This window comes from Dicentrarchus labrax, unplaced genomic scaffold (genome assembly GCF_905237075.1).
Source record: "Dicentrarchus labrax unplaced genomic scaffold, dlabrax2021, whole genome shotgun sequence".
In the NCBI taxonomy this organism is placed as follows: domain Eukaryota; kingdom Metazoa; phylum Chordata; class Actinopteri; family Moronidae; genus Dicentrarchus; species Dicentrarchus labrax.
This window is the reverse complement of record NW_026136706.1, coordinates 28,228,767-28,244,698: the sequence shown is the minus strand read 5'-3', so window position 1 is coordinate 28,244,698 and position 15,932 is coordinate 28,228,767. Positions and strand designations below refer to the sequence as shown.

General features: G+C 40.5%; 1 protein-coding gene across 2 annotated transcripts; it reads right to left on the bottom strand.

The window, feature by feature from the left end:
* Positions 1–4,971: 4,971 nt before the first annotated feature.
* On the bottom strand, positions 4,972–14,457 carry nup35 (nucleoporin 35). Of its 2 annotated transcripts, none has more exons than XM_051403385.1 (9): positions 14,160–14,457; positions 10,081–10,236; positions 9,857–9,990; positions 8,482–8,539; positions 6,888–6,996; positions 6,609–6,678; positions 5,629–5,757; positions 5,347–5,481; positions 4,972–5,263 (listed from the first exon to the last, which is right to left on the bottom strand). In XM_051403385.1, the coding sequence occupies exons 1-9, from the start codon at positions 14,170–14,172 to the stop codon at positions 5,186–5,188; spliced, it is 882 nt and encodes a 293-aa protein (XP_051259345.1). In that variant the 5' UTR covers positions 14,173–14,457; the 3' UTR covers positions 4,972–5,185. The 2 variants fall into 2 exon arrangements, with proteins under 2 accessions (XP_051259345.1, XP_051259343.1); XM_051403383.1 differs by having other exon boundaries at positions 9,857–9,993; positions 14,160–14,456.
* Between the last annotated feature and the right edge of the window lie 1,475 nt (positions 14,458–15,932).

Genomic DNA, 15,932 nt, shown 5'->3' with positions numbered 1-15,932 from the left:
AAGACGAGGAGCAAAGAGGACAGACACAGAAGAAACTGAGCAATGCCATAAACACAGAGAAAGATGTGGATAAAACACTATATACTGAATATATATAATCATTTACATTAACTGTTTCCTCAAATAGTTCAAAATGGGACATGCGACATCCGGGGTGGCTGACCTTCCCCTAATCATATGGTTTCAGATGTCCTTTGTAAGGTCAGGAGGGTCAAGCATAAACTCAACCAAAGCCTCCCCCTGTCTTTTCCACTCACAACCCCCATCTCATCCCTTTCTTTTCTAGCACTGTGCCTTCCAATATGCATACAGTGCAGGCTCCGAGGCCTGTTCCAGTCATTTATCTCCCTGCTTTATGCTGTGCCGGAAGGCTGAGGGGTGGATGTTGCTGGGATAAGGTATACCAGAAGTAACTGGCTACAAGGAGAAAGGTCAACTGGTAAGAGATTTCTGAAATGATGGACTAAAATCCCCCCTTACTCTATCTTCAAGACGTCACTCCTCGGTTCTTTTATACGTGCCGTTAATAAAACCAGAGTCAATGTTCACTTGTCTGGTCCTCTTTGGTAGGTTAGGCAGGGACATCGGAGTGTATATTTACACCTATCTGCCCCAATGCGTCAGCTTGATTAGTCATTATCCATTAGTCATTCAGGGACTTACTGTGCGTTTCTGTACAGACAGGACAAGCTCTAAGGTGCACCTACCTACTCAAAGAATGTTGCTCAACAGGATGGGTGTGAGGTGGGTAAACCTGTATCGTTCATTACGACTCTATTTAAACTGAATATATCTTTGTGAACCTTTGTTTGTTGACTTGTTTTTTCTCCAGTCTTTGGGAACACTTGAACTCTTGGTTTTTGGGACCAAACATTCCCAACACATAAAGTATTGGTTGACTTGTTAATGTGTGGTCCACATAATGGACGTCTTGAGGTTTGCCTGGCAGGACATCTGGCCCCCTCTGCTGGACAAAATAATATTTCACACATTCTATACTCCAACTGAGTAAAAAAATCTGCATTTACAGGTTGGCAACCACTGTTGTAAATGTTGGGGAGTGCTCTGGTTTTTCCCAGCATAAAAACATGTAGGCTGCCCACTGCTCCTAGTACGTAGGATGTGTTAAATGCAGAGTACAAAGAGGATTTCACTATAAGTTGTACTGTATGTGACAATGAAGTTGATTCTATCCCATTCCAGGGCCCCGTTTTTAAAAACATAATTCCCCCCTTATTGCGACTGGAGCCAGTCAATTTTTTAGAAGGTTTTGTATTTATCAACGATGGTGCACACAACCTGGTCTAATTCTGTTAGACAAAAATTGAGCAATTCAATAGAGTTTATTTCAAGATTCAAGAAGCTTTATTTATCCCGAGGGATTTCTGCTGTGTTTTGTGGAAAATAAGATGTTTTTTTCCCCTTAAAGTCAAATAAAGTTTGTGTATGCATTGCCATGAATCAGGGTTGTCTATTAAAGGGAATACATTAACAGTAAGTGCACAAATTATTTAACAAAATTAGATTTTTGGGGACACTACTAGAACTGATTTTGCCCTCTTTGTGCCAGACCAGTCCTCATTTAAGCTAAGCTAATCATTGCTGGCTCCAGCTTCATATCGACTCTACAGACAGAAGGGGAGTATACATTATATACTGGGTTGTGGCTCAGAGGAAAAGTGGGTCGTCCACTAATCAGATTGTTGTTGGTTCAATCCCCGGCTTTGAGTGGTCAGAAGACTAGAAGGGTGCTGTACAGGTCCATTTACATTTTGTCATTTAACTCTCAGTAAGAAAGCATAGTTCCCAAAATGTTTAACTGTTCCTTTAGGCAAAAGTACACTCCCCTCCAAAAGTATTGGAACAGTGAGGACAATTCTTTTATTTTTGCTGTAGACTGAAAACATTTGGGCTTGACATCAAAAGATGAACATGAGACAAGAGATCAACATTTCAGTTTTTCCAGGTATTTACATCTGGATCTGATACACAACTTAGAAGATAGCACCTTTTGTTTGAACCCATCCATTTTTCATGTGAGCAAAAGTATTGGAACATGTGATTGACAGGTGTGTTTTGTTTCCCAAATGTGTCCTATTACATTGATTATTCAAACAACAAATAGCGCTGAATGTCTATGCTCAGTTTCAGACTTGGGTTTTGCCTGTGCATTTATAGTTAGAGGTGTCTATGGGTGAAAAACAAGCAATTGTGAAGCTGAGAGAAGATGGAAAATCCACCAGAGCCACTGCACAATCATTGGCCATAGCCAGTACAACCATTTGGAATGTCCTGAAGAAGAAAGAAACCACTGGTGTACTAAGTAACAGACGTCGAATGGGTAGACCAAGGAAAACAGCAGCAGCAGTTAACGACAGAAACATTGTGACAGCGGTAAAAAAAAGACCCTTAAACAACTGTTAGTGACATCAGCAAGAACCTCCAGAGGGCAGGAGTGAAGGTATCTCAATCCACTGTTCACAGAAGACTTTTATGAACAAAAGTACAGAGGCTACTCCAGAAGATGCAAACCACTCATTAGCAAGAAGAATATGAAGGCCAGGCTGGAATTTGCCAAAAAGTACAGAGACGAGCCTCAAAGATTCTGGGACAAAGTTTTACGGACTGGTGAGACAAAGATTAACCTTTACCAAAGTGATGGAAAGGCTAAAGTTTGGAGAAAGAAAGGATCTGCTCATGATCTCACACATACAGTCTCATCTGTGAAACACAGTGGAGGTAATGTCATGGCTTGGGCTTGCATGGCTTCTTCTGGGACGGGCTCATTAATCTTCATTGATGATGTAACACATGATGGCAGCAGCAAAATGAACTCTGAAGTCTACAGAAACATTTTGTCTGCCAAACTGATTAGGAGGTCCTTCATCATGCAGCAAGATAATGACCCAAAACACACTGCCAAAACCACAAAGGAGTTCATCAGGTACAAGTGGAAGGTTTTAGACTGGACAAGTCAATCTCCAGACCTAAACCCTATAGAGCATGCATTTTACCTGCTAAAGAGGAGACTAAAAGGAGTAACCCCCCCAAAACAACAACTGAAACAGGCTGAGGTGAAAGCCTGGAAAAGCATCACAAAAGAAGTTTGATGATGTCAGTGGGTCACAGGCTTGATGCAGTTATTGCAAGCATAGGATTTGCAACAAAATATTAAGTCTTATTCACTTTAATCTATTTTAAGTTTATCTGTTCCAATACTTTTGCTCACCTAAAAAAATTGGTGTTCCGTTACAAATAATGCTATCTTCTAAGTTGTGTATCAGATCCAGATATAAATACCTGGAAATAAAAGCTGAAATGTTGATCTCTTTGGGTTTGACATCTTTTGATGTCAAACCCAAATGTTTTCAGTGTACAGCAAAAATAAAAGAACTGTTCCAATACTTTTGGAGGGGAGTGTATACGGATATCCCAGTATACTGTGTACTTTTGGTCTGAGTGATTTTTTCCTGGTTTGGGCCCGTTTGATTCAATTAAGGGAAATCTTGCTACAGCATACAATAATTAAAAACAGCGCTCTGCAACCTGTGACTCTGGAGCCACATGAAGCTATTTAGCCCCTTCTCCCTGTGGCTTTGACAAAAAAAATCATATGGAAATGAATAAATAACTTTTTTAATAAATGTTTTTAACATTTTCATCATTGCTGTAAGCCTAAAGTAATAACTTGGTAATAACATCTCCCAATAAAATATAACCAGAAAAAATGCAAAACATTTTCTTGATTAGTGCTACAATTTCAAAACATGGTATTACTGTAATGGAAATGCAAAGTTAAACCAAATAATTGTGAATAGCCCACTGCAGAGTAGCAATTTTGAAAAATTGCTAATTTAAACTTAAAATAATTTTTTGGCTCCACAAATTTTTGGCCAAAACAGCTATTGAATAGTAAAGGTTTGCAACCCATGCTTCAGACAATAGTGTTTCCAAGTTTTTGTTTGTCCCTTTCCTGTTTCAACATGGGAGTGCCCACCCAATATGCCTGAAGCCAGCTCCATAAAGAAATGGTTTCCTCAGTTTGGTGTGGAAGAACTTGACACCTACACATACCCCCTTTCCACCAACACAAAAATCGGACTAGGTCTGTGCTGGTGCTAGTTCCTGATCAGTTAGTTCACCTGGAGAACCTTCAAACAACCGGTTTGCTTTTCCATCGGCTAGAGAGCCACCATAGAGCCACGTTTTTATGTCAATACGTCTCTGTTAGCTAATGTTACCAAGGTTATGCTAGCTGGCTAGCTAACTAGCTAGCTAGCTGTTGGTCAACTAACATTACCCAAGCAAGCACACGCTCAAGTTAACATTAAAATTATGAACAATGTTTCAAAGAAAACATTTATGTGAGAAATTAGCAGCTATGCTTGTGTTGGGTATGTTAGCTGAGCAACAGCTAGCTAGCCAGCTAGCTCAATGTTACATTGGAACATCTATGTGCTATATGTTCATATAGCTTGCTAGCTAAGTTGGTCCAAGCCCCTGTTGCAAAATGTCTGGCCAAGAGGCGGTTCTTTGGCTGTCAAAATGCAAAGAACTGGTTTGAGATTAGGCACCAGCTACAAACCAGCCCTCAAACTGCCTCGGTGTAAAAGGGGCAACAGAGCCCTGACCTCAAGCCCAGCACCTTTGGAATGAACTGGAACACCCACTGTAAGCTGGAGCTTCCACCCAACATCTGTATTGGAGCTCACTGATACTCTTGTGGCTGAATGGGAGTAAACCCCTGCAGCAGGTTCAACATCCGGTGGAAAGACTGGAACCAGAAGAGTGGAGGCTGTTATAGCAGCACATTAATGCAATGCATTTGGACTAAGATGTCCAACAATCACATAACTGGAATAGTCAGTGTCCATAAACTTTTGGCCATGACACTTAAACCTGAGGATGAGAACAGTGCCACTGTGTGGCTGCTGATAGAACATCACCTCTGAATGAAACTTCATCACTGAATTCAAATCACAGAAAAACTTTATTGAGACAAAACATTAAAAAAATATTGATTATAAAAGGAGAGAAAGACAGAAAGATCCTCCACTTTAGTACACACGTGTACACACACACACACACACACACACACACAGTAGTGAAACAGTTCATCCATCTGTCCATCAATTTCTCCTTTCTCCAGCGAGGCTGCAGGTATCTCATGATGCATTGTGTAATGTCACCACCCAAACATGTACTCCATTGCCTTGGAAACAAAACTGTCGTCCTTCCTGGGTGTCTGTCTGTCTGCTACCACCTAAAGACAGACACAGATATATCAATCAAAAGTCAACCACATGTACAGAAAAGATTTTCACCCACAGTGAATCCTGAGGTCACCTGGTAGTCACTGCCAGAGCTCCTGTAAGCGGCGCTGAGTGGTCTGATGGCTGAGCGAGGGGTGGAGGGGAGGACGGAGGAGGAGAAGGAGGTGGAGAGGGGAGAAGAGATGGCTACACTGCTGTCCATCACACTCTGAGGGAGAGAGAAACAACCTCATTATTATTCTAAGCTTCAAACAGGGCTCAACGTCTCCTGATGTGGATGACCAATCAGATGGCAGAAGTGAGAAGTGGACAGACAAGCAGACAGACAGGTAGGTGGGTAGAAACTGATACTGACCTTGTCTATGCAGGGTTTGACTCCCACCATGATGGCATCACCAAACACTTTTCCATCTTTAGACAGAGCTTTCCTGGCCTGCAGTCTGGACTGATACTGAAGATGCATCCAGTTACCAGGAGACGCCATCTGTCACAATCATCAATACATGCATTAATTGCACACCAATACACCTCTAAAACCTGGACTCACTGTGCAGCTTTTGGCTCTACTGTAAAACAAAGTTCACTGATCAGGATGCTTACTCCCCTCTTTCTGCATCAGATACAGCAGAGGCTCTCTAGCCCATAAAGGCTCTCCAAGTGGATAAAGCAGCAGCTCTACAGACTGATACAAACTGGGGGTGCACCGATCTGACATTTTATACCTGGATATGGATTCAGATACTTCAACTCTGCATGAAAGCAGCCCATCTGTGTACTTTACCCTTGTGTCATGCACCCAGCCCTTTTTGGGTGAAAGCAGCTCCTTTGAAGGGTGGTAAATGCAAAATCCGAGGTCTTTGCCAATTATATATATATATGATTTAAAACAATAATACAGCAGCAAACAACTATTCTCTATATAAAGATTTAGTGTCACATGGTGTCTCACTCCCTCTGCCTGTGTTGCTATCGCAGCCTCTCTGTGGTTTGTTTACACAGCCGGTCTGCTCGTGTGCAGCTGAGGAGAGCGACTGTAACTGCTGCTGTTTACTGACAGAGACGGCTTTGGTCAGTTTTATTTTGTCCACTCTGAATGAAGTTATGATGTTATAATGGTCTGGGAGGTAAAATTACTGTTTTTGTCTATGGAGTCTGGTGGCCAGCAATAGCAATATTAGAACTGTTTCTGGTTAAACATAAGGTCCATCTCTGTAGGAATCATTTCATTAATGTCGTCAGACACTTAGAATAACGATCTGTGCTTGTCAGTGGTAAAAACAACAACTAAAATCACACTCAGCCAGACAGGACGCTGTGTGTGTGTGCATATCTCACCGTGTGTTTGAGGATGTTTCCGTACTGAGCAAACTGCAGCAGGATGTAGGAGGCTGAGGCTGGAGGAAAACTAACACACACACACACACACACACACACACACACACACACACACACACACACACACACACACACACACACACACACACACACACACCCCACACACACACACACACACACACACACACACACACACACACACACACACACAAAGTATATGTATTCATCGTATATTAAGCAGTACAGCAGTGTTAGTGGTACATTTAGAAGTATAAATACCCAAACACAGTGACCCAGGTCTGGTCCAGCTGATCATCAGATGACAGAGACTCTCCCTGGCTATAGAAGGGATCCACTTGAGCAGGAGACAGGCACACCTGTTGCACACCTTGAGAAAGGCAGACAGGCAGAGGGAGACAGCAACAGACAGGTTCATACAGGCCAGTTGACAGAGAGTATCAGCTGTAATCAGGTGATCACACACAGTGCATTTTCCCACCATGGGATCTTTATAAACCCAGAACCTGAATTTCTTATAACTTGAGTGCTTTGGTTCTAGGTTCTGTCAATGGTTGATCAGAAAACGCTTCTTTGTGTCTTTCTGGAGGCCACTGACTAACAGCCATCTCCCACTGCTGCTCTAAATAATTACTGTAAAGCCAACACAGGGTGTGACTGACCCCTCAGTGCCACTTGTGGAATTGAATCAGACAGGTCCTAGTGCATCTTGTCTTGTGATCAATTTAGTTATGAGACAACATTCTAAAATTGTCTTGTTCCTTAAATAAGGGCTTGTTTTCCTAAAAGCTAATCTATATCTAGCTTGCAGTTGGCATTCCAGTTCATCCCAAAGATGTTGGATTGGGTTGAGGTCAGGTCTCTCAGCAGGCCAGTCGTTCTTCCACAACAAACTGGAAAAATTATTTCTTTATGGAGCTGGCTTTGAGCATAGGAGAATTACGTGGCAAGGGACAAACACAAACTGCCTTTGGAAACAACACTGTTGTCTAAAATCTCATTGCATTTTTTGTAGTATGGTCTTTTTTTACTGCTGCTACTCTTCCTATTAAAGAAATTGGTAAGTTATCTCAACGTCCTTTAGTAATGGAATGAAGTTTAGGAGAAATAACTCTTGACAGGTTGGTGGAAACGTTGATACCAAGATACGTGGTATTGCCTGTTTGTGGTAATTTTTCCATTGCCGCCTTTCCCATAAAGCGACTAGTGAAAAGTTGATTTGGACCAATTTATAGAATATTCTACTAAGATTTGAGATTTCTATAAGGGATCTTGTTGGTTTTGTCAGATATAAAAGTATGTGATCTGCATGCTGATTGTATGGTGGGAGTGTTTTGTTTGTATGTCTGTGATATCATTCTTTTGACAAATGGATGATGCAAGAGGTTCAGTGAAGATTGCAAAGAGTAATGGAGAGAGTGGTCATCCTTGCCTTGTGTCTTGCTAAAGTGTGAAATGTTGGGAGAGGTGTTAATATCGGTGATACAAGATGCAGAAGGCAAATTGCAGAATGTTTTGATTCATTGAATAAGCGACTCTCCAAAACCATTTCTCTAGTGTGAGGAAGACATATGTCTAATTCACCTTATCAAAGGCTTTTTTTGGCATCCACTGAAGTGATAATAGTGTTTAAGTGGCTTATTTGGGATGTGTTAATTCAGCTGAATAGGTGGCACATGTTGGAGGAAGAGTCCCTTCCCTTTATGAAACATTTTCGATCTGGGTGGATTATATAGGATATGACAACATAAACGACAGATTCACACACTGACAAACTGAGATGTAGTAATAATGCAGATCACTATGAATATCCGCAGTAGAATAGGTAAGCAGTAGTGATAGTTACAATGCGTACCTGTTCCTGGAGTTGAGGCCCCACGTGCAGACAGAGGAGACTGCATGACTGGAAAAGACTGAAGAGAGGCAAAGGTAAAGATTTTTAAAATGTTTCAACTTTTCTTGCCGTGATCACATTTTATCATAATAACTGTACAATTCCGTTAAATACTGGGTTTCTTACTTTTACAACCAAACAGTTTGACCTGACAGTGATTTTATGTTGTGGTTCAGAATCTTTGAAATGGAAGTTTTTTTCTGAAGGACTCTAGTTGATGTTTTTATTATACATGGCCTTTGTGGGAAAAAAATACCAAGGTACAAAAGAAATTATTGATAAATTATAATTATTAACACGATAGAGCTGCACAATTAAACAGATATTTATTGCAATCACACTTTTGGTTTCACATAATTAAACAAATGCCATGGTCTACAATATTGAGGTTTAAAATGCCAGCCACCACGGGTGATCCAGATGTCCTGGTTTCACTTTTGGGGCTCCTTCCCGTCGCTGCACACACATCCTGCAGCTGTAGCCTCTCTGCCTCTCTCTCTCTCTCACCCCAACTGGTCGAGACAGACGACCACCCACCTAGAGCCGGAGGATCTGTCCTAGGTTTCTGCCTTTTAACAGGCAGTTTTTCCTTGCCCTTGTCGCCAAGGTCTTGCTCATGGTGGTACTGTTGGGTCTCTGTAATTAATGTTTTAAAGAGTTCGGTCTAGACCTGCTCTATTTGAAAAGTGTCCTGAGATAACTTCTGTTATGAATTGGCGCTATACAAATAAAATTGAATTGAATTGAATTGAATTAATTCCCGGAAGTTACTGCTAATGGAAACCCAACATTTTCATATTGCAGCAGCTTCACATCAAAATCATTCAACTGGTAAAACACGAGCTGACTTAAGCTAGGTAAGCTAGTCACAGGAAGTGTAAAGTGTTTGTCAGTTAGTTAAGGGCCATTTTGGCCAGTGGATCAGTTGTATATGAGTCAGACAGTGATGAAACAAGAAGCAGCCACAGTGAGCTGTTAGATGCTGCACACCTCCAACCTCTCAGCCAGCTAACCAAAGTTACTTTCACTGTTGCTGTTCACAGACCGTGGGAGGGGGATGGGTGGGGTGCTCTGTAATCATGAAATAATCTCATTATTGATCAAAATAATCGTGATTATCACTTTGGCCATAGTTGTGCAGCCCTATGAAGTAATTTCAGAATTTATTGGACAGAGCGTTGATCTTATCTTGAACATAACCTACGCTGGAGCAGGTTAGGTGTCTAGCACACAGGAAGTTACCATGGCGATGCCCCATAAGAAGTGAAGTGAGTTAAACTAAAGGCATCTCGCTAACCCCAAATCCTGCTCTGTAGTACAGAACTCATGTACTAACCTGCCTGTGCGTGTTGAGGGGCGTCGCCACAGTAACCAGGTCATCATGGATACTGCGAACAGGTGGGGCTCCACTCTTATCCTTGGGGGTGGGGACAACAGGCTGCGGGGCGGAGCCTCCTCCACCTCCCCCTCCTACTAAAGTGCAGCACAGAACAAATAAATAAATAAATGTACAGAAAAAAACAAAAACAAAAAAAACTGCCAGCTGATCTCAGTGCGTACCTGTGCTATCCATGACGGGCGTAGATAGGCTGAAGGGACGTGGCTGGGGGGTAGCTGGAGCTGGCAGGTCGCCCATCAGGAAGCCAGGCAGAAACTGAGCTCCAGAGGCCGGCTTGGGAGAGGTGGGAGAGCCCAGGGTCATCGGTTCAGTTCCCACTGGGAGACAGAGACAGGTTAAAGTCTGTCGCCATCAGGACTGACTGGTCTGCTCTTTCTGTCGGTTCTTTGTTTGTTTTGTTTGATGAACTGGAAACTGTAGCAAATCAAAACAGCTCCTGCATAGACTTATTTGTTTTCCAAGTCAACTCAATTTCATAATTCCCCCCCAAAAAAGTAGTGTGTCATGCTGTATCTGCTTGTTGTGGGTGGATGTTTTTTTGCACTGTCAAGTTTAAATCAAGTTAAAATAAACTATAATAGCTAGAGAATTCATTCTTGTTACAGGGGAAAGCCAAGGCATCAGTCGTTAACATCATCACATTGTGCTCTTTGGTGATGTCACTACTTTATGTACAAAACATGGTGACAATGCGCGATGCACATCAGCTGGTACGGGTGGGGAAGAGCAAAGGAGAGGAGCAACTAAAACATAAAAACAAAAATGACTAAAAACAATATATTGTTCAAATAACTTCTGGTGTGTGTCTTTTGTTTTTTGTTTTTATTTATTCAAATCTGATGGAAAAAACTGGTCCAATTTCTGTCAGTGAGTCCATTTAAATTATTATGATTTATTGAGTCATATAACCTGTTCATTTAGGTTGTACAGATTTTAGGGATATGAATCATTTCAAGATACTTAAAGCAAAAACACCAAAGTAGGCAATGGTGGACCATTTCTATTGCAGTTGGTTGCAGTTCCACCAGAGTTCCACTGGGGGCGATAGCCCATGAGTGCAGAATGAATGGGAGCAGATGGAGCTAGACAGCTACATTTGTCTCTTTCACCTGATTGTCGTTGAGAAATCTCAGATTTGATTGTAGTTTTTAAAGTTCAACATCGGTTATAGGTCGAAAGTTGAATGAACGAGTTCTTATGTCCTTTCGATTTCTTACAGGACGAGTTGTTGTTGCCCATAACGCGCTAGCATTCTGCTAATGAACGCTGATTGGTCAGTGAAGGACTGATTACGACCAGAGATCCCGCTTGATGGCATCGTGGCATCCGAAGTGGGACCAGAATGTTAAGGCGTATTTTTTTTTAACACAGCAACTTTTTTTGGGTTGCTGGTACTTTTATCTGCCTATCGTTATGTCTGTGTTGTCGATGCCTCGAGAGAAAAGGAAGTGCAGAGCACGGAAGCACAAAGTGACTCAAGGCTTGCCGTAAAGCAGTATCTCTGGCCGTACGATGTGTATGATGTCATTGACATTTTAAAAGACTTTTTAAAACAAATAAGTGACTCTAAAAAATCTAACACCCAGCAATGTGTAATTTCTTTGCGTCCCCTTTCGAATGCAACATTCAAATTACTCGACAAACAATGATATCCTGAGAAAAGTGGATTTTGAGGGTATAGCTCCATAGAGCTCCATTCATTCTGCACTCATCCTGTGAGCGCCCTCACATGGAGCCAGAGGGGAACTGCAACAGTTCAGAACCCGGAAGTTTACCGAGAGTGGAAGTTCTCTCCTTATTAGACATTCTCTGGTGGTGCTATCCATTTGTCCTGTAAATCCCCCGGCCGAGTTGGAAAGTGTAAATCTCGCAGCTATATCTCGCGACATTTCACCGAGACACACCCCCTTTTGGTCGTAATTTCAGCCGTCCCACTCGGGGCTCCTCAGAGTACACCGAGCTAAACGAGGGTGAACGTATGACTCGCAAAAAACAGATGGCTGTGCCCATATTGAGATGTATTTTCTTTATATTTGTACTACGTTGGTCGTTTTAATGTCGATTTTAAATGCTCTTACACACTTGTTTATGGTGCTATTCATTTGTCTCGTAAATCCCCCGCCCGAGTTGCTCTGACGCGAGAACGTGACATAATTGCCTGGCTTGTACCACTTATAGCATTCCAGTTTGTCTTTGGGCATTACGAGTCGGAAAGAACATGAACGCCACCAGTGCAGCAGCTGTCTTGTTATTGCTTGTGGATCATCTAAACAAGCTCAATGTGAAATAATAATGTTTTTCTACAGAAACACTAACATTTCAAGTAATTCTGTTATTGCAAGTCTTACATTTCAATAATATTTTGTCATTTTCGCCTATTTCTATTTCAACAAGTGCTGTGGGGTTTGTCTCGAGCCACTAGGGGGGGCAGTGGCAGGCTAGTGTTATTGTTAGCTACATTAGCCTATTTAGCAAACCAGCTCAGAAACAAAACTTTACATTGTATTGCACGCACAGCAACACCGTGCAATGCATAAATTGGTGACCGGACTAAAGCAGCAATGTAAGCAAGTGTGTAAGAGCATTTAAAATCGACATTAAAACGACCAACGCAGTACAAATACAAAGAAAATACATCTCAATATGGGCGCTGCACTAGCCTGCCACTGCCCCTGGTGGCCCCTGGTGGCTCGAGACAAACGCGACAGTGCTTGTTGAAATTGAAATAGGCGAAATGGCAAAATATTATTGAAATGTAAGACTTGCAATAACGGAATTACTTGAAATGTTAGTGTTTCTGTAGAAAAACATTATTATTTCACATTGAGCTTGTTTAGATGATCCACAAACAATAACAAGACAGCTGCTGCACTGGTGGCGTCCATGTTCTTTCAGACTCATAATGCCCAAAGACAAATGGAACGCTATAAGTGGTACAAGCCAGGCAATTTCGTCACGTTCTCGTGTCAGAGCAACTCGGGCGGGGGATTTACGAGACAAATGGATACTCGTACTCTTCTTTTGTTTTACTTATTTTATTTTATTTTCTCAGCTTTTATTTAATTCTAAAATGTCTCTCTCTATATGATGTATTTGTACTTGTTGTAAATGTTAAACAGAATTTCATAAGGAGGTATGAACAAGATTTTGAATACAACAACTGTTATATACCATGAGTTTGTCACTGTAACTTGTTCTTGATGCAAGTTCCAATAAAGCATTTAAAAAAACAACAACAAAAAAGTACTATAAAACAACAAAAAAACAAATATATACTCGCTGTTCCCGACCTGTAGCACGACAATGTGACGTCAAAATGACGTAGATCTCGCTGGCGCGCCAAGATTTTTTAGGCCAGGTCGCGCACCACTCTGTTTTTTCCAGCTGAGCGTCAAAAGGAGACTAAACTTAGCAAACTAAACAGTGAGTAAGCCTACTTCATGTAAAATGCTGCTTCAGACACTTTTCTATGCATTTTCACAGATGCACTGATGCGAACATGTATGTACATTTAAAATAATTTCTCGATCTTGACAAGTTGTCCATTGTTGTCCATTGTTACTGTATTCTTCAGTGTGCAAAAGTGTCTGAAGCAGCATTCTATATGAAGTAGGTTTACTCACTATTTACTGAACAGTGTGCACTAATATGTCAGTCAGCAGCTTCAGTACAAAATAGTTTGGTTTGGTGGAACTCTATTGCTCATGCACTGCCACAACTTACATGTATTTTTATGTATACATTTTATACATTTCTAAGGATAGGTTAAGTAGAATAACTGAACCTTTCCTAATAGCTCCCACCTTAGCTTGTATGCTGCAGTGAGTCAGTTCAGGTGGTCAGGATTACTGCACAGATGTGAAAATGTATGTACATTTAAAATAATTTCTAGATCTTGACAAGTTGTTTTAATTGTTATTAACTGTAAGAGAAAGTTACCCTGATATTATTGTTCAGTTCCAGGTACATGTTACTTAATGTTCTGTGGTTTTGTAGATCCACATCCACTGATCTTTACATTGTGATGCACATGTGTAAAGGAAATTAATATATATATATATATATATATATTTTACCTTTTACAAAAACAGGGAAATAAGCAGCACTGTCAGCGGCTGAAGAGCTAACGTTGAGCTAGCGGGTACTCAGAGCACACAGATGACTGACAAACATTTAAATAACAAATTAACATTATAACAAGTGAATAAAACCAGATAAAGACTTAGAAAACTCCAGTTACCTTGAAACTCCATCTCTATTTTGTTACTTTCTGGCCGCGAGATTCAAAAGTAGGAAGTGACGCCAGACAGAGGGATGGCCAGCAAGCTAACGCTGCTAGCAGCGCGGACTGATCTGACGTTATCTCCCTGTTACTTAAGATCTAACCTCAGTGGAGCTAAATGCTAACGAACAGCATCAAATGAGCTACTGTTAGGTGCTTTCAAATCCGCTGTGTCCGTCCGCAGCAGGGTCTTTGTGGCGCTCAGAGCGGCCGCTGGGGGGGGGGGGGACTGAACATAGAGAGCGCTGCAGCTAACAGGGCTACTTCCGGCGCATTTAGACAACGCCGGTGTAAAGATGCATTCCAGGAAGTTGCGTTTTACACGAAACTTATATACCTAAAACTGTAATACAACTGACCATGAACTCTTCTTTTTTTTTTTTTTCTGAAGGCTATTTGACTTAAATTACTGTAATTATTATTGTTCAAATAATTGTACTGATTATCACAGACGCTGTACAATCACACTCAATGCTCCAACATAAGGTAGACATAAAAACAACAAATGATTGTTAGGCATTACAAACTGCATCTGAAATATCACTTTCATAAAGTGAATTGGTAATTAATAAATAAGACAAAAACTGAATAAAAACAGAAAGAAAGTATATATATAAACAAATTAAAAAGGCTGGGGCTGAGCTACATTATATTAATGGAACTGAAATATAAATATAAAAAATAAAAAACCAGAAACCTTATAGTACTTCTGGGTGGAGCCTATTTAACCTTTTACTGTTTTCAATTATTCATTCAAACTCACATTATTGTTTCTCTGTAAACCATTATGTTGAGTACATGTCTACATTGTTTGTGTACACAAATGTTTCTCAGTTTGGATTTTAAATAGTTGTGTTTTACATGTGACTTGCACAACCAGACTGAAACTGCTGTTTGACAGTGAATTGGATATGTGATTGTTGTTCAGTGTTTGCTGAAAAGACCAGGAGAATAAGTTAATGAATTAATGAATGTAAACAAAACATTATGATATCAATAGTCATATGAACCAATCAAGTAAAATATACAATTTAATTGATGTATTGTAAAATAAACTTATAACATATTAACATTATTATTAAATATGATTAGATGCTGAAGTTGTAACAGGATTTAAGTCACTATGATTAAATGTTGAACAAATTAGTCTATTTAAGAATAATGAAATGTAATTTTCTGATTAAAAATGAGTAAAACAATTTCACAAATATCACAGTCAGAATCAGAATTAGGTTTATTGCCAGGTAGGCTTTTACACATACGAGGAATTTGTCTTGGTGCAATGGTGCATAAAATATACAATCACACATAATAAATATAATATTAAATATGGATGGTTAATGTTTAATTTCGTCCAATTGTTAACCTATATTATTACATTAATTCATTTCATGATATATTTATTTAATGGTGGCGATTTTGGAAGGTGTGATTGGAATATATTCTTCTGCAAACGGGCCCTGAACGCACCAAACGTTTGCGCTACATCATCGGAATGCGACCCGTGGTCCCCGGTTTTCGTCAAGTTACCGCACCTAATTTAGAAGGAAAAAAACGGTAAATGTAACTATTCGGTTGTCGAAATAAAAGTGCAAAGCCAATTGAACAAGGGACAAGTGGTGACTTGGCTTCCGAACTAAATCATGTTTAACGCGCAGTCTTTTTAACTTCCAGCCCATTGAACAATCAGCTGTCCAATAGTGCACCGTCTGGCGGTGAGTGCGGCCTTTA

What these genes read in the sequence shown, in the direction of transcription:
- nup35 (XM_051403383.1), bottom strand. An exon ending in GCCCGTCATGGATAGCACAG is followed by an intron (nt 9,994 to 10,080) that starts GTACGCACTGAG and finishes GCTGCACTTTAG; the next exon opens with TAGGAGGGGGAGGTGGAGGA. An exon ending in GGCCTCAACTCCAGGAACAG is followed by an intron (nt 6,997 to 8,481) that starts GTACGCATTGTA and finishes GCCTTTCTCAAG; the next exon opens with GTGTGCAACAGGTGTGCCTG.